A 19,688-nucleotide genomic window follows, 5' to 3' on the forward strand; every position below is an offset into this window, starting at 1 on the left:
CTGCAGAGGTCGGCCAGTGGGGTTGGCAGGGACAAGGTCAGAGACGGGGAGGAATTCCAGCCAGCCTGATCTCATGCCATTATTTTGCTCTGCCTGATACAGAGATGCTGTTATCTTTGCCCCTACTCTCCTTCAAGGATGCAATCAAAGCACTTCCGAAATGCTGCTGCTTCTGCAACAGTAAATCCACAGTGGGGAAATCAGTCCCATAGATCTCAGAACCTGGGCAAAAGCTAAAAACATTTAGAAATCACCATGTTTATATGGCTTTGCTTTGGTGCAACACTCAAGATGTGTGTTTACCACTGGACAAGGAAAGTAACGGTGGTAGAGAGAGGTAACACCAAGGCTGACAGGAAACCAATAGCACGATAACTGTCCAACTGCCCAGCTTCTACTGTAGCAACAAGACTATCCATGCCCTCAGGCAGGTATTTGTTTCAGATCTCACTTCAGCCTTAATGGATATTAGCTTTCAAAATAGCTATTAGAAAAATACTTACATTCCTGAAAATAATATTGAAGAGAAATGAAAGAGCCGTGAGAACCCCAAGCCAATAAATTTCATTCTGGGGTTGGTATGAAGATACCAGAGCTTGAGAAGTGGAGATTCCTGATTTGTGCCCTTCCTTCTGCCCCTGGGCAAGTGACCTGCTCCAGGATGGAGCAGCAGAGGGACAGGGTCATGGCCCGGGGGGAGATGGTCTCAGGGGGGTCAGTTCTTCCCCAGAGCAGGAAAACTACAAAGGACAACAGAGAAAGACTTTTTACTCTGTTTTGCTATTCTGAAGACACTCAAAATATTTTCAAAATAAATAAAGTAGGACTGGGGAGAAGATTGTTTACAATACTTACAGGTATTGCTTTTTTCTAGATCCAAAATGCAAAGTAATCAGGTCAGAACCATAGGTCTTCGCTCTCGTACAAGCTTCTCCAATTCATGGGAAAACAAATGTCACTGCTGCTCACCAAGTCATCTGTTGCACCCTAGTGGGACTGTAACTAAGTCATTAACAAATTACAAACATTTACCACAATCTATTAGTCCTGTAAGGTGGGCTTTTTTTTTCTCTAGCGTCTGAAAAGAAAAAAACTGAGTCAGCTCCAGCACAAAACTCTTCAAACACTAGTGAATGGGCTGAGATGTAGCCCTTGTAGGGTTTTCTTACTTACCCTGAGAAAGTCAGTCAATGGCTCTGCAAGGGCAGGTGCTGGAGACCACGATCCCGTTAGGGCAGGTTGGGCCATTGGCACTGGCTGGGTGCAGCTTCGTACAGGTGAGATAACTCACAAACACAGCTGCAGAGAGAAGGGAGCTGCCCGCGCCCATCCGCACAGCCAGGTGGAGTTTGCTTTACTTGTCTCTCCTCACCTAAACCATCAAGAATGAGGTTTTACAGCTTGGGCTGCAGTGGCACAGAGAATCTCTCCTCCACAGGAGAGTCACTTACTCTGCTGCTCCCCTAACCAGACCCATGTGAGTGGGACCCACCAGGTCTGGATGAGAAGATCCCTGTTGGCCATGCCCAAGTCTCCCCTTCCACACGACAGGCTGACGGTACTGGGGCAGCCCCACTGCCTGCTTCCACCAGTGGTGGAGAGAGAATCTTGTTCTGTGGGTGCAAATCTCCTTTCTCCCTTGAGACATTCTGCTTGCTTTGATGGCAATTCCCAAAGCAGGTTTCTCTAGAAGGAATTAAGTTGCTGCCTGCATAGCTAGCAGCCTTTCTTCCTCAGCCATCTCCCTGTGAGACTTGGAATCATCCAGAACTTGTCAAGATATTTTATTTATTTTGGATGTTGATGTACATTTAGTATTTAGATGCATTCCTCCACTCCCAAGAGCACCGTTGCTGGGATTGCGGGAAGATGGCTGGTTTGAAGGGGTTAGGCACTTGGGAGTGTTTTTCATGCCTGGGGACCATCAGCTCACGAGCCCTGAGCCTTGCCAACCCTTCCCCATCGCAGTTATGATTCATCCTCCCACATGGATTCTCCTGCACTCTCAGGCCTCGCTGGTTAAAAATAACTCCCACATCCCAGTTTATACAACCCCACTAGCCCGTTCCCTCCACACTCGGTGTGGCTAACACGAGTGTTTTCCTCTGCCCCAGGCAAACAAGCGCTTGTCAAAGCCTGGGCCTCCCAGCAGCAGCAGTGCTGGCTGTGCTCCTCACCCAGGTCTCCCCGTGGTGCTCCAGACATGATCGCCAGGTCCTCAGGGCTCTGTCTCACGGGCAACTTGCAACTATTGGAGTATTTTGCTTACGGGCATTTTAAGCTAAATTTGAATACAAAGACAACTTATTCTTCTTTACATATGCATAAGCCCGCCTCAACCTTGAAAACACAGAGAAAGTTGTTTAGGGCCCTAAACAGTGTGTGTGTCGACATATTAATAAATAAATACCTAATTTGCAAATATCCTACCCCAAAATAACTTTAGATTAGATCTTACCCAGAGGAAACGCAAATATTGTTTGAACAGCTCAGCACTGAAGGCAGTCATGGCTGCACTCTGCAGTGGGGCTCTGGAGGTGAGTGGGACATGGCAGAGCTCCTGCCAGGACCTGCAGCACAGCTGTGGCGTGGGCTGGGGACAGTGCACGGATCCCGCTCTGTCCCATGTCCACCTCGCTCCCCAGGACAGCCCCAGACCCAGCCGCACTGCAAGGTGAGAGTAGGACAAACACTGTCCTTAGAGTAAAACAAACCAGAGCAAACAAAGCAGGAGACAGTGAGTGTGGTGCTGTGCGTGTGAGCGAGGAGAAGCCTGTCACCACTGCTCTAGCACCACAGCAGCTCCCCAAGGCCACCAGCCCTGTCACAGGGACACCAGTGCGTCCTGCTGCCCATCACACGCACACCTCTGCTCTCACAGTGAGGCTGAAATCACAACAAAGCTTTGCCAAAGCAGTGTGAAAATTACTTGCCTCCCCCCCAGCAACATTTAAAATATTACTTACATTATAATTAAACAGTGTAAATATCTATTGCCCTCCTTCATGGCTATTGTCAGCCACATTTTCTTACACTGCAGTTTCAGGGTATGAACACACTCAGATTGTGCCCTAAGATAGTCATAAGCTCCCATTTAAGATCATCACATAGATCAGTAGAGATTTTTGCTTTGAAACTACTAACACCTCAGTTTATTAGCCTAGGAAATTAAAAAAAAAAAAAAAAAATCAAGTTGATTAGCCCAGCCTCAGATGTACTGAGTTATTGATTCTTTCCAGTGCTACAGGATTATTCATGCCCAGAGGAGCTGCACTGACGAGGGGCTCCATGACACTTCTTTGCTGCTCTCTCCAGCATCACGGGGGGGTTGTGGACCCCATGACTAAGACAAGCAGCCTTTGCCCTTGCAGAGGAGCTGGGCTGCTCCAGCCCATGGATCCCATATCTACAGTCACCTCCAGAAGTGATGCCTGGTCAAAAAACTCCCAGAGATAGCTTGAGGTTATCAGCTCCAGAATAAAACAGCACAGCAGATGAAGAGGGGGAAAGAACTGACGTTTTGCTATACTTAGAAAAAAGCATTGAAAAAAGTTCTGTCTACTTTGTTAACACAAAGTCTTTTGCTGCAGTCCACCCTGGCTTCCTAACTTCACTATCAAACCGTGTCAGCCTGTGGTCTCAAATAGGATTTCTAAGGCTTTGCTCCACTGAGTCAGCAGAGGAATCTGCAAATCACAGTGGGCTAGAAATTTCTAGCACTATAAAGCTCTTTTAAGTACTACTGGAGCTTTCTTGAAAAAGTAAATAAACAGAGACAGACAGACGGAAATAATTTTAATCTGAATGCCTGAGATTGTTGGAGTGCAGTTTTCACTTATCCCAGATTGGCCTGGGCCCTAAAAACCCATCCAAACAGCTAAAGCTACAAAAGCAGAAAATAAATTCATTCCTGGAACAAGCAGATCCCAGGTACTGGCAAGCATATGAGGGCACAGAAACTGTTCTGCAGTTGCCATTGGAAGGACAACTAAATTTGAGCAAACTGAAGCCAGGCTACCCAGAGCCCACAGTGGCTCCTTGGATTCAGGACCCAAAGGCAGGCAGCCCTGGGGAAGCACACCTCATCAGCATCACCTGCCACCTCTGCAAAACACCACAGAATCCACCACTGCACACATCGAGGAGTAACGACACAGGAGATGTTTTTAAAGAAGTATTTGTCAAGTTTATCAAGACTTCCAACAATAGGTGTGGGCAAGAAGCACTAGCATATTTTGCTCACGACAACCCTCGGTGTGTGGGCAGGACCCAACCTGCCCCTCAACACCAGCATCCCCAGAAGCTCCAGTCTGGTGTGCGCCAGGCAGGGACACCCCAAACACGGGCTCTGCACGTGCAAATATCCCAGCAGTCGCACTAAACCACACATTTATCATTTATTATTTTCCACCATTGTTATGTGGCACTTAAGCAACTTTGGCAAGAAGGGGAGGAAAGAGGCCGCAATGCTGAAAAGGCCAGATTGCTTGTTGGCATTCCCAATTTTCCTGATAATTTTGTTACGCTACTTTAGCTGGAACAGACCAAGTCGTGATTGCAACAAAATTAAGCAAAACCCGTTTCTTTTCCAAGACACCTGGCAATTAATACCCAGCAAACATGGGTGAGATCCAGAGAAGCAAACTGATGATACATACAATTCTTAATGAGTTCTAGCAATTAGTTTCCTTACAGCTTATTAAGCATTCACAACCTACCTTCCAACTGCATCAAAAAGTCACAACTATGCTTTCCAAGTCATTCTTAAATTTTATAAATTATACACTTAAAACCAACCACCAATTCACATGGTCCTAGGAATGATATCAAAAATAGTGTTTGCAGCAAGATCCCAGACACAGATCTTATTTAGAAAAAAACTGAACCACATCTGATCAGTGTCATGAAGGTAAATCTCTAAATCAAAGTCTGCATTAACTAGCTAAGCATCCAGGACTTTTTACCAGGTTGGGATACAGTAAGTTTTATGGGAATTTGATACAATACTCTCTTTTGCTATTAAAATTTTCATATTTCAAAATACTACTACTCTCTTTCACCCTCTCTAGGAGCCTGAAGCAGCAGAAACTCTATGAAAACATATGGATCTGGAGGAAGACCTTGACATTTCAGAGGGATTAAAGGACATGACCCACCAGCCCTGTTGCCAAACACAGTTACAGTGATTGCATATCAATGGAAAGCCATTTTTTTTCCATTTAAACCACTTATGTTACAGTTTTTTCTCAATTACCTGGATATAATTACAAAATTAAAAAAAAACAAAAAACAAAAACAAAAAAAACACAAAAAAACAAAAAAAAACAAAAAAAAAAAAAAACAAAAAAACCAAACAAACAAACAAAAAAAAACCAAAAAACACACCCGCCACTAATACAAAGCATTTCACTTACAGAGAAAACAAATTTTAGATAGCTACTTGCTGAAAGTTACAGGTGACTCTTTTCAATATGTAGTAGCTTCAGCAAACATTTACAAATTCTCTCTGAAATGTGAGTGACCTGCTCCTGCTGTCCCTCCAGCCCCCACAGCTGGATCCCACCCAGACAGATGTGCACGGAGAGCAGCTCTGGCACAGGAGTGCAGCTGCAGTCACCCATCTGCACAACCTCGCTCCCCTGGGAACGTTCAGTCTAAATTTCCCCATTTTCACTGGCACCTCGGAAGGCAGGTGAGAACTACTCAACCCTTTCATCCCAAACAAGAAGTATTTCTACCACTGGCTCCCCCAGCACAAAGGCCTGTTTATCCTCTGCTCCCCCAGCTTGCCGAGTGCAGACATATCCACTTTATTTGTATGGTTTCAAGGGCAGAAAAGCAGTAGTTTTCCACACCATTCACCTTTCATCTGCTCTCACCTGCAAGAGCTGAACTGGTACCCTGGGATGCACCTCAGCACAGGTACAGCTGTGCCTGTGTGAGTTAAACTCTACTGCCAAAAAGAAGGTGTACATAGATAAATAAAAGATTTTTCAAAAACATGATTCTTAAGAGAAAATTTTATAGATTTTTTTTACAAATCACTCCAACTATTTGGGTACTCCCTTTCCCTGCTGTCTCCCCTACATTTTTCTGGTGTAGAATAATAGCATCTCAATACTTAAATATTTTTATTTGTAATCCTACTGTATCTGTTATTGGATCCCATGCCTCTCTAATGACTTCCTTAACATAGTATATCTGAAAACTAAGGCTCCTAAAATGCTTACATGTTTATACTTTCTGAAATTAGTTGCTATAATAAATTACCTACTATAATAGTTTACTTCTCTGTTGTATTAAAGAACCCCCTAAAGGCATTTTAGCAGCTGTGGATGTCTAAGAGAGGAGGGGGAAATAATAAATAAAGTGCATGATATTAGCTTAAATAAATTAGAAATTAAAAGTTTTCAGTCTTAAAAAAACAGCATTCTTGAAGGAAAGAAAATAAACTATTACTTTGAATATAAGAGAAAATCAGGAGGAAGCTGGAGCCTTCTCATGGCTGATTAAAAGGACAAAAGTAAAAGATCAGCTATGCAGCAAGAAGGCTTGACATTTAGCCAGCACTACGACCCCAGGCATCTGGGGAAGCTGTAACTGAAGACCCAAAAAACAGCAGAAGAGGAGGCACCTGTTGAGATGTTCTCAGTTACCTGGAAATAATGACAAAATTAAAAAGGAGGCACCTGTTGAGATGCCTCCAGGCTGGATAGTTACCAGCAACAGTTTGTGAACTTGTCATCAAAACCTTTAAATATAAGTGCTTAAGATCTCTTAAGAAGTCCAATTGCAAGCATCTAACATCTCTTTGGGATCTGACCCTTCAGCCCACAAAATTAAAGAAAATTAAACAAGAAATTTAAGTCCTTGTAGACCTGTACAATTAAAAAACAAAGTCAGAAGCATAGAGCTTTCCATAAGGCATTACCATAGCTGGTGCTCTTAGAAAAGGGTAAGTGGCAGATCATACGCAAATAAAACAGACAAAGCAGGACGGAAACTCTCCTGTAACAGAAACCAGGCTAACCTGGTAACCAGCATTCCTGCGTTCATCTTGAAACTGGCGCATTTATTTTGAATATTTGATATGACTTGAAATTATAATTTCAAAAGGCACAAGCTGGCTAAATTCCCACCAGACCAGCAGGTATCATTTCTACTCTGAATCAGCAAGCCTGGCACACACGGCTGATTAAAGGTGTAGATAGAAAAACTCACTACCAACATATTAACATCCAGAAAAATACACCAGCAGTATCTGTGTAGCACAAGTGGCTGAGTAGTCAACCAGAATATTCACTACTTGCAAAGCACAAGCACATGGCTATTAACATAGAAAACTTCAAAATACCCAACGCAAGGGGTGCAGCAATGGAGCCTGGTGCAAAAGGTTCCCAGCAATGCGGGGCAGGGAGCACAACGAGGGGACACAGCCACCACCAGGCAGGTTCCATGGTAATGAAACATTCTGAACTATCCTAACCCACTGCCCTTAAGCAGCCACATACTCAACTAATGTGATTTAAATTCACCAACTTAGAGCCATACATTATCTAAGCTCAGACTGGTAAAAACGAAATGCCGCTTAAAAAAACCCAGATGTATGGGGCCTGATTTGTGAAATTAATTTTATTTTTGAAACATGATATCCAATTACAAATAAATAATTCATACAACATAACTCAATTAGGATATACAATGTTCAGGCAGTTCATCGTAACAACCAAGATCACATTGAAAATGAGTTTACATTAAATAACCAATTACAATAATATACAACTGGTCATTCAATTTACATTTCAGCCTGGTCCAAGGTGTATGCAAGTTGAAGGTTGTTCTTACAGTAAAGGAACAGATGTACACAGTTTTATAGCAAGTCCAAAGTAGTTAATGTCACATTAATAAAAAAATCAAAATGCTGCATTGCATCACCTAAATGTAGTTTTAGTATGGAATAAAAGCTTGTGAATTTTAGCAGGATCAAGGCTATCGCAAAAGAGTCTTGCGTCCTATAGCAATTTCTGCACAAATCTGCAAGCTTTACAGGGTGTTTTTAACATACGATTCCATACCCTTCTCTCCATCTTGTCTATAAAAACCTGTAGGATGTAGCATGCTTTGTGTTCTCAGCTTCAGTTGCACCTTGTTTCTTGCCTTCATTTCAGCGAAGTATTTTACTGCACAGATCGAGCTTCCCACTGAGGGGTGGTCCTGCCTGCGTGTGAACTGCAGCAGCAGCAGCACTGGTAAACCTGCAAGGTCTTTTCTGACATGTCATTTTTTAATTTCCTAACCTACTCCTGAAACACTACTCTTTGCAAAGAACACTTATGACATCTAGATGGAATTTAGCCTAAAGTCCTGAGATATTTTTAAATAACTGCAGGAATTTAAAGGAGATTCAGGGCATCCTTGGAATTTCTTGGTCAGTCATTTTGTATAATGAAATATGTAAATTTTCAGAACAGAATACATAGTTAACAATTTCCAATTATTCAGATTCCTGGGAAGTTTATATTTACAAGAGCTTTGTTAAAAATCCCCCCAGATTTTGGGGCCTCTCAGGTGAAGTATACACCCCTTGTTCAAAGACCGTTTAAAGGTCACAGCTCTTGCCATTACAAAATTCCCCACGTGACAGAGACTGTTACTTCCAACCATGCACTTTTGCTAATTCACAGCTGTGCACAGCCTCTGGGACACACGCAACACACTCCAGCAGGTACTTCAGTTCCTCTTGTTACACTGGGCATAGGAAGACATTGAAAAAACCCAGGGAGAATGACCAGGTAAAGTCCTGGCTGGTATGTGATGCATCTACACAGGGTTTCACCAAACTCCCCCAAAGTTGCCTTTTTTGCAGCCTCAACGGGACACGGAAGCGCTCAGAAATGGTATTAAAGTCTGTATTTTGTTGTAAGTCAAAAGAAAAAAAAATATACTCATTGCAAATATTTTAACCCCATACAAATATTTTAGAAGTCTTTCTATGTTCAACGCTGAGGCTAAAGTTAATGAACTGCTTTACTTCTGCATTCCATTGAAGAAATAAATGTCCACAATGAATCTGATGTCTAAAGACGGAGGAACTATATATATCAACACCCATTTTAAACATATAAAAACTGAACTGTAAAATCAAATGCACAGTTAGACTGCAACCCAATCTTGTGACTGGATTCGAAGAAAAATTTAAACTACTATTTCTAAACGATTTACAAAGTTCCATTTACGCAATTCATCCCAAAGTAGATTTAAACCTTTAGCAGAATAAAATCCTAACTTCAGATTTCTTCTGAATTAACCAAAAGCAGATTTTCTTAAATCTGCTGCACAATGCACCAAGTGATATACATAGTACTTCAGCAGTTTATTCATTTTCACTAAAAATCACAAAAAAATATTTGATCAATGTGCATCCTGTGCTGAGTACAAACTATTTAAGAACCTGTTGATGGAGCGCAGATACATATTTATGTAATTAGTCATGTCTAATATATGGCGTGACACTTCTCTACAGACTTGGCAATTTCCACATTTGGGTTCTTTAGTCATTTTCCAACATCAGCTTTATCTGTATTTGCCAGGTGGCATTAATTTATCATCTAGATATATGAAGGCATTAATCTCATAAACGTGGTTCTGATTTCTTTTTGTTGTTTGCATTTCCATTTGACTAGTGACACCAAAATTCAGCATATGGTAACAGTTTCTCATAGGCAGCAGCAGGGGACATCCATGAATAGCGGGAGATGGCAACGTAACATACGATACAGCACAAACCCTCTCTGTGCTTCATCAAAACTAAAGCACAGGGAACCTACCTGGTAACTTCTGACTTCTATGAAACTGCTTTCTATAATCAACAGATTTTAAATGTAACATTAATTTCAATACTATTGAAATTATAATAATATTATAACAATATAACAATAATATTTCAGAATTTTTTAAATGAGAAGTTGTATATCAAACATCTTCTAGAACTCCCATGTCACAAATGCTGACAGCAGGAACTCCCCAAATTCCCCCAGACAAAGCTGCTGCCACCCAGAATTGCTGTGTGCCAAAGCAGGGCACTAAGTAACCATCGAGACCTTGATTTTTAATACAAGTAAATGGTACGCAGGAGAGAATAACCTCCAAATTAAAGCCATTTTAATATTTGCTTCATCACAAAGTTGGCTGATATATGCCTTTCACATTCTCAAGTAACTCTGGTTAAAATATTCTTTACAGAAATATACTGAAAATAAAATTGACATCTGAAACAAATCTAATCACTCTCACTTCAAACAATATTCATTTATCTATAGTAAAACAGAAATGAGACTCCCTCCCTAAGTGAGAACTGGGTGTAACAAACCAAGCAACATAAATAGCTCTGGCTGAAAAATACTTCAAATATCTGTTTTGAAAACAAAAAATGCAGAATTAAAGGGAGATTTTTAATGGCACAAAGGGCAGCTAGGCACTGTGTGAGCTGAGAACATAACTGTCATTATGACTTTAAAAATCCCCCAGTAAGATTTGGGTTGCAGCTGGGGCAGAACAGGGGTCTTGCCAGACTTCCACAAGCAATGAAAGAGCAAACCCAGCGTAACATCCAAAACCAGTGAGAAAAGACAAAAGTCACTACAGTCCCTCTACTAAAAGGATGCTGGTCCAACCTACAAAGTGTTAAGTGAAATTAATGCTGAGAGTTCTTATTAGCTTTACACAACCCAACTACTGGTTGGAATGATCACAAGCCATTTAAAAAAGGAGTTTCTGTATTCGAGAGATTATTCTAAGGTTTAACTTCTGCTGTGTTAATAGCATCTATTAAACAAGCTTTAACTAACACCTGCAAGAGTACCTGCCTTTCTGCAGAGCCGTGCCATTGACCATCTTTTCATTTTCAGGTAGAAATAAAAACAACCATTAGGCACATATTGAAGGTGTGTTAGACAAGCTGGAATGTCAAACATCTCCCTCAGATTTACACAGAAAAACAGCACAGCAGCAAATAACTCGGTCCTTTGTTCAACAATGATCTTGCTACAAGCATTTTCAATGTACATAATGTCACAACATCAATACCTTCTTGTCTTTAAATAATTAGGTAAAAAAAGGCCCCCAGTATAACCATTTCTTATATAGCCGAGTTCTCTCTATATACATCCAAATTTTAAAGATACAAATAAAACATTATACAGGATTTATAAATGTTTAAAAACTTGAGGCTTCAGAATCATGGTTTCCCAAAAAGACTCAGGAAAATCCACAGACTGACAAGGTAGCAGAGAAAACTGGAAAAAAGGAGACAGACACAAGTTTGCTGTCGTAACATTTTACTAAACTTGCCAGTCGTCATGGTGATGTTATCAGAAATAACAGCTTAAGCTGCAAATGAGGAACGGTGGTTTTGTGTCTTGATCCCAAGTGTTGAGACAGGCAATTCAAGTATTTCCTATTTGATCCAAACTCATTGTAGCAAAGTGGTGCAGAAAAAAACAAAAAAAAATTATTTTCCATTTTTTCCATACATTCGATCAATGTCCGTTTGATAGTATGCTGTAAGCTCTTTGCGTTTCAGTTTGAACGCATCTGTCACTAGACCAGTCTCAGGGGTCCAAGGATCTGGGCTCAAACGAATTTTTACTGGTATTTCAAACTTCTCCAGATTAGCTGCAAAAAGAAACATTTTTAATATAAAATGCATATGTAACCATTTTTTCTACAGTTAGGCACAAAAGAAGGAACCATATTGTCACACAGAAAAGCACATGACATAAATGAAAAATTGCTCCTTAAATCCCCCATTAACCACGGGGCTTTGAAAACCCATGTGGTCACAAGTGGAGTGACAGGATCCACTGGTAACTGCAGTTTCCATAGAAATACTGAAATAAACCCTGGCTGTTTGGGTATCAGTGCATGGAAGTGACAACCTCAAAATACACATCATTGTATCATTCCTATGGTACTCATGTTCTGGAAGTACTGACTTAAAAACCATACTACTTAAGCTTGAAAAAAAACATGGGTTTTTTATTTTTTTTTCCTGATTGTCCTAAGTTGTTCAAGGAAACGAACTTCACATGGTGGCTGTTCCCCTTACTGAAACAGAACAGTGCTCTGCATTTTATACCTTTAGCACAAAACACTATCACTTGCAAAAGCTTCTGCTATGGTTTCAGACATAAGAAAAACAAGTAACTTGAAAAAGTAGCCAACAGATGGGCAATATTAAAAAATATATATATTTTTGGATTAAATTAAAAAATTTAAAAAATTATCATTATCCTGTGCAACACGCCATTTTTAGACTTTTCTGCACCTTTCACTCCCCTTGGCGCTAAATCACTGGGTTTGGAGGTTTTTTTGCAATTTAGCACTAGAAGTTGTAATAGTACTATAAAAGTAAAGCCTACGATGCCAAAGTGAAAAGCAAAATCAAATACAAAATAACATCAAAATGTACAAAAATGCCTCAGGATTAAATCAAATGTTCTATTTCATCAATTTTAACAACACGTTTAATTCTCTTTAGAATAGTTAGCGCTGCACAAAAAAGAAAAGGCAAGTGACTTTGTCCATGCTCTCCATCACAGCAGCTCCTTAGAGTGACTCTGCCCGTGTGCTCCAGGCAGCAAAGAGAAATGGCCTGGAGACGTGGGGCACGGAAAAACCATCTGCTGCAGGATTGAGACTGCACTCAGAGTACGAGCATGCTCCTGTAACAGATGTCTGCAAACATACCAATCATAGAGCTTAATATATCCACAAATAATACAGAGAAAAGACAAAGATTCTTGGAAGCATAAAGTTATTTGGGGTAGAGAAGATGAGGACAAATTGCAAAGAGGTGTGGAAGGACATCATGATACTGAGCAACTGCAAACAGCAGAAAGTGTCCATTGCAGAGAAGTGTAAATGAGAATGTATACGAAAAACAAAATATCCATAATGACCATTTGAAAAGCATTTTGTGGTCATAGCCAACAGCTTTCTGAAAAAAGTTCAGTGCTTAGTAATGGTCAAAAGCAAAAATAAGGCAGAAATTATTAAGACAGAACAAACTATCCCTGTGTAACTGTTCAATTCTGCACCAGAATCACTAAATAGACTATGACCAATTAGCATGAAGAAGATACAGCTGAGGGTGGAGTATAATAGACACTGAACAAAATCACAACTGCCATTGTGACTGTTCACCACCTCTTCCATAGAAGAGCTGGGCAGAAGCAAACTGAACAAGCAGATGGCAGCATTAAAACAAACATGAGGCATTTCTTCAGGTAAACATCACTGAGCTCTGCAACTCCACCACTAGATAGCATGGATACTGATACAGAATATTTACGTAACTTTAAAATGCGACTAGAAGAGTTAATGGAAAAAAAAAATACTGAAAATTACAAACTACAAAGACACTGCCTGCAGTTTAGGAAAACCCTCAGATGAAGTCACTGGAAGGTAGGGAAGCCCCTGTCACCATGGGCTTATTTCAACTATGCACAGGTATGTAGTAGCGTGCGAGACTGTCCCAACATACAAGATGGATCTATATACGACCCACATTCTTTTGGACCAACAGCTAGGGCCACAAGGATACTACAGGACATGTTAAAGAGCATCAGATATACGCACACACACATATTTGGGAATTGAACTGGGCTGAAGTCTGCCATGTTTTTATATTCTTTCCTCAGCTATTGGCCATAGTTTAAAAAAAAAAACCACAAAGTTACATGAACAAGGATTGACCCAACATATGTTCCATTGTTGCATTTTTGTGTATGAAAATTTCACTTCATATATGTTCTATGAAACATACACACTCAAGGAAATCTTTTGAGGGCCTACACTCATCTGTTTCAGACATGACAGTCTGCAAGGTCCATGCTATCTACCCAGGTACTCACCTGCCATAGCAGCCTCGGCCAGCACCTTCAGTACCTCTTTTTCCATCTCAGGACTGTTGCAGATCTCTTCCCAGGTTCCTTTAAATCCTTTCTTTCGAGCTAGTTCTACGAGCTCCTTTTGATTTGGCACAACAAATCCAATGACATAAGAATGGAAACTGAGAAGCATAAGGTACTTTAGTATGAATTTTGTAAAGTTAACAAGTCTTCAAAAATAACATTTAAAGTTGAGGGTTTGCACTTCATACAGAGATATGGCTCTTAATGGTTGGCTTTTGTTCACCTGATAATCTTTCTGAAATAGTATGCAAATTACCCCTGCTTGATTAAAAATAAGTGGAAAGAGAAGCTACTTACCTTACAGCAACTGGATTGCTTCAAGGTGTGCTGTCCATATGCATATTCCACTGTGCCTCATGCTCAAAGCTTTGGGAAGCAGCACCCACACGATGTCACTGCGCCCTGCCTCTCCTCATGTTTTGCATCCCGGTATGAAGACTGGTGTGCGGCTTCCCTACCTCAGTTTCCTCTCAACTGCAGAATCCAGTTACTGTAGAGGAGTAGAGGACTGCAGTGAAGAGGGGTTGGAGAGCAGGTTGTGGAATGAGCATATGCACAACACATCTCAAAGAACGCCTGCTTCTGTAAGGGAAGTGACTTCTCTTTCTCTTTCAAGTCCATTCACTCACTCTACTGTTGGCAATCTTTGTCTGCTCCTGATACGCCTAGAACACAGGAAGCTGTGATCGCAATGTCTTTGGAAAACACTGAAGAACTGCTTCCAGCTTGTGGTCCTCATCCTGTATTTCTGGGGTTTATTTAGGTGTAAGTATAATTTACATTTCCTCTCTTTAAACTGACTGCTGTTTTCAAGCACATCTCCATCTAGTCAAGCTTGCTCTGAATTCTAATCCTGTCCTTTACTGTACCTTTAGTCCTGTCCCACTTTAACCACTTACAGATTTATTAAATCTTTTCAACTCTCTCCTTCACCAGACAGATCATTAATGCAAAATGCAGACCCTTAACCCCATATGGAGATTACTTCAGCTTATCCTTTAATGGTTCCAATATAATTTTAAAATACTAACTCTCCATATCCTTTCAGTTCCTGTACATTGCAATTTTCTCCTTTGCTACTGGTATGAATATAATGGGCATCTGACAGCAGCTGTGAAGACTTTGCAAAAGTCCATTACAAACGGGCTTCCGTGGCACCACCTGCCGACAAGCTCTGCCTTTTAGCTGACCCAAAACTGCTCTCATTTCTCTCTTAGTAAGTACGTACTTACAGAAAGACTTCAGATTAGCCTCAGTATCACTTACTGCTGGCATCTCACCTTCTGTCTGTGCCTCTCTCAGATTTCTTCCGGCCCACTCACTCATGCTGTACTCTGTACTGAACCCTTGGAACTTTGTCTAGGATCTACTCTGTGATGTGTATTATGCATGAAGGCATTCACAACAGAAACAACTCTGGCACTTTGATCCCTGTCTCCTGTAGTCTTTTGATATGCTTAAGGTCACATCCAGCAATAGTATCTCCAGGGATAAACAGCACACAGAAGTAACCAGTTGGCTGGGTAAGCCTCAAACTTTTGGTTCATCTAAAGTTTCGCCTCTTGAGTAGAAGCATACTTCCTCTGGACAAACGGGTTCATCCTACTGTGCTTCTTCCTAGAAAGAGCACCTTGGAGCTCACAGCTCCTGGAATGTGTAGCTTTTCATTCTATATCACTAAGTTACATCTTCACTTGTTGCAGTTCAAATGCTAAAGCACTGTTCATCTTGAGAAGTATCCTGATGACTACCTCTTCTCTCTGGAGCAGCTACTTCACACCTTCCACTACTGTTCCTTCTGCAGATCTTTGGAATTTGCTACTAGGTTCTTCAGTCTTGGAGGTCATAACAACAGCGTGAATTAAGACACTTGCAGAATTTTGTCCTTAGGACCTCCTTAGTCATCTCCTCCACACTAAATGTCTCTCCTACACTAGGCATCCCCATTCCCTTGCTGTGCTTGAGATTCTACCTGAGTACGGCCCTCAGACCTATGGCAAGACATATACAGTGGCACCACATGTCGACAACACCATCTTTATTCTGTGAAGTCTGGTCCTTATCAGCTCCCCTTGAGCTTCCTGCTGAGAACTCCCTTGGGTTTTTTGCCATGTTTGCTCATTTTTCAGGTAACTGAACTACTCATTTCCCTGACAAGATGTTTGAGACCCAGTGAATACATCCTGGATGGGTGAAGTGCTGATAAGGCAGTAGGAGTCCCCTCTGAAGGAGCTCTGATCATGATCCCTTTCAGCAAACATTTTATTCCTTATCTCACAGAGTATTTTGTCTGAAGGAGTCAATTAAAGTAGCTTTTGAGGCTGCAATATCATGCAAACACTTTTGATTCCATATCACCATGTTCAGAGGAGCTTTGCACCCCAAGATATAATGTTAAATGACAGATTTTTTGTAAAAGTCTGCCCTCCTTGTCCTTTTGTATGTGAGAAAGACAACAGCTACAAACGAAGGACTCCTCTTGCATAGAAGATCACCCAAAGTATAAGGAGAGACAGGATATAAGAGAGGCTGTAGGCACTGCTAACAAAAAGTCTCCGAGCTCACACTGCTGAAGTGAGTCTGTACCCACAATGAAATGTGCGTACGGACAATCATTCAGAGAATCCGTGTTACACAGCTACTTATGCCAAATTACACACACGAAAGTATTGAGAAGAAATACAGCAGTAGAAAAACCAATCTGGAATGTACTTGGATTCTGTTTGCATACTACGTTTAAAAATCGCTCATAGGTTTTCCAGTTTTTAAGTAACAGACAAGACACAGACTACCAGAGTCAAGTACCTGACACATGCAATGTTATATTGACCTGGCAAAATTAACACAAAATTTAATAGTACAATTCCAATAGTGAACTTTAGTCCTGGAACAGCAGAAATGACCATCTGTAGGAACCTTCTTCTCTACAGACGGTACTCAGAACAGGCACATCACCTCAGGCAGTCAAAGCAAAGACAAGATGCACCCAATGGGTCAAGAGCCACAAATAAAGTTAATATAATGGAAGTTTTCTCAGCAGTGGCATGCCCAATGCACATTAGCATATTGATCCAAAACTGTCAAAATTGAAGTTACAGGATGACTACCATTAGTTTACACAAAAAAAATACCACAGAGAACCAGGTGAACAAACCAAAAGTTATTTTCTATTTATTACCACTGAGCAATTCTCTGGTATGCTTGTCCTGGCCTCTTTCAAATAAAGCTATCAAGTGGGGCTGTTTTAGCCATACTGGAAATCAGAATATTTCTGATCGTTCAGAATGACTTTCCAAACATCAAAATGACAATGGGAAAGAAAGACCACCTGAACTATATTTATACATGTATACATTACACACAGGTAGGAAATTCTACAAATAGAAACTTAAGAAGTGTTTGAGCCTTTATATGTCTAATTCATCAGTATGTGTAGAAAGCAAATAATAAATGATAATCAAATGTCCTCTCTAATTGTGTGTTTGCATTGTAGTTACAGAATATTTTCTCTCAAGCTTCAAGGCTTCTGCTGGTGTACTGCAGGGGCTAAAGAAAAGTATTTTCAGTGTGCAGAGCCAGCTTCTGGGCTGTTGGTGGGTTTTTTCCCCCCACCTTCCTCTGAAGTACAACAGTACTTCCTCTGAAGAACAGATCACAGCTAAATATAGCAAGGACAAGGTGTCCTAGGGCTTCTACAGGTAATAATCTGTAAAGTGCTTGAGTGACGTCTGTTATGAATGCACTCAGAGCTTAGCTGCTTTTTAGATCAGGAAAAAGGGACTGAAAGAGCCTCATTCTTGGCATTTTCCAACAAGTGATGAAAAAAATGGGAATGGAAAAATAAAAACATACATTTCAGATGGTTTAGTTTTGCTAAAGAAAGTTATTCCTTTGTATTGTAAGAAAAATCCTTTTTCAACTGGTTTAAAAAATTCCAGATATTGAGTTGCAAAACTCTTGCTTATGGCTCCAGTAAGACAGACAAAGAATAGAGCAATAACAAAGAAACGGCTGCCTCTTACCTGCTTGCATACACACAAATATTATCTACCAGTGGAAGAGTCTTTAGAGCTGCTTCTACTTTGCCAAGAGAAACATATTCTCCTGCCTGGAGTTTTACCAGATCTTTTTTACGATCTATTGAGGAAAAAAGGAATTACATGTTAATTACAGAACACAAAACTTTAGACAGTGATTCTATACTTTTCCGAAATGTATGTACAAATGCCAAAGGTAAGCTGATTCATGTTTGATGAATGTACCAGGAACATTTGATATCAGTTTCCAGACTTCACATTTTATCGATTTGTCCCTCACATAAAAGTGAGGGACATTTCAATTCCACGCATTTTCTGCCTTTAGAACAGCATTTCCTATATGACGGCACTGTCACATGAACAGAAGACAACCAGGATTATGCAAAGTCAGTCTTTAGCTAGAAGCACACATATTGTGCTGTCTGGTGCAGATGCTTAAGGCAGGAGTTGCACCATTTGGTGACATTTTGTTATTTAGTCCCAGGCTAAATCCATATTCAAAGAGCAACTGTCCAACTGCTATTTGAAACACAACAATAAGAAACAAAAACTAAGCCCAAAGCACTTGATGTCACTGTACGCAGCCCAAAGGCAGCTGCGATGGCAGCCGGCAGCACCTCTCCTGTGCCACACACCTTCATGTGACTCGGTGCAGCCAGGCAGGGGGTTCGGGGGCTGCCTGACCCGTCCGACCATCGCAAGGCAGCTGTGAGGGGACCCAAGATTCTTCTCATATGTTAAACCAAATAAGCTTAGTTTTCAGGATTAAAGAGCACCCTGAATCACCCACTGACTTCAAGAAAGACACCTGGTAGCTTACAGGTCACCAATTTTTGTGCCTACAGGGTCAAAGAATTACGAGCCTATCACAGGCTTATGTATAACACCTTTACCTTAGTATACTTTTCCCCTAGCTCTTTTATGATAAAGGAACATTCTTCTTACAAAAGAATGGCCAGATTAAAAAAAGGCTTATTTAATTCCTGAGCACGTATTACCAAAAGAGCCCTTTCACTGAACCAAATTCCACACTTCCAAAATTATAAAATCCAAGGCAGCTTGTCTAACTCCAGTAGCCAATATTTAACTCTTTAATTACTACTCAGTCTCACTAACAGAGCAGAGTCAATGTTAAGACTGTTTTAAAAGGAAGCCAACTGTTTGAAAAGTCAGCTTTTAAAACACACCATCAAGTTTACACCAACACATCAGAACGTACCTTGGACTTAAGGCAGGGGTTTGGATTGCATACCAAGATATACAGGGTTTTTTTTTTGTTAACTACAGTATCTAGAAACCCTGAAAAACATATACTTATCCCTTGATTTATTAACTCACCAATAATTTTTAGACATCCGTCTTGATGAAACTCTCCAATGTCTCCAGTATGGAGCCACCTCTGACCATTCTCATCAACAGTGAAATCTTTTTTGGTCCGTGCTTCATTTTTGTAGTAGCCCACAGTCACGTTTGGCCCTCCAATGAGAATCTCACCTCTAGGATATGGTTTATCAGTGTTGTAGTATCCACCTAAAAGTATGGTTTTTATTACGTTAACAAGAATTAAAATATTCTAACGCAAGAACTCCTAGTTTCAATATTTAAATATAGAACGAAACACTTTAGTGAGTCCTTAGCCAAAGTTACCACTTTCCTGAATAGTTCAGTAAGAGAAGAG

General features: G+C 40.7%; 1 protein-coding gene across 2 annotated transcripts in view; it reads right to left on the minus strand.

Moving 5' to 3' along the window:
* Nucleotides 1-7,613: 7,613 nt before the first annotated feature.
* Nucleotides 7,614-19,688, minus strand: part of ACSL3 (acyl-CoA synthetase long chain family member 3) — a 49,783-nt gene continuing 37,708 nt past the window's right edge. The window contains exons 12-15 of one of the 2 annotated variants that reach the window (XM_082055233.1): nt 19,349-19,540; nt 17,996-18,110; nt 13,914-14,071; nt 7,614-11,673 (exon numbers count right to left, since the gene is read on the minus strand). In XM_082055233.1, coding sequence (XP_081911359.1) covers nt 11,510-11,673; nt 13,914-14,071; nt 17,996-18,110; nt 19,349-19,540 — 629 coding nt within the window. In that variant the 3' untranslated portion in view covers nt 7,614-11,509. Of the gene's footprint in view, nt 11,674-13,913; nt 14,072-14,139; nt 14,464-17,995; nt 18,111-19,348; nt 19,541-19,688 lie in introns of those variants that run through there. The other variant, XM_082055234.1, reaches the window with a different exon arrangement.

The sequence above is a fragment of the Streptopelia decaocto genome (assembly GCF_964273445.1).
Source record: "Streptopelia decaocto genome assembly, chromosome: 6".
Classification (NCBI taxonomy): domain Eukaryota; kingdom Metazoa; phylum Chordata; class Aves; order Columbiformes; family Columbidae; genus Streptopelia; species Streptopelia decaocto.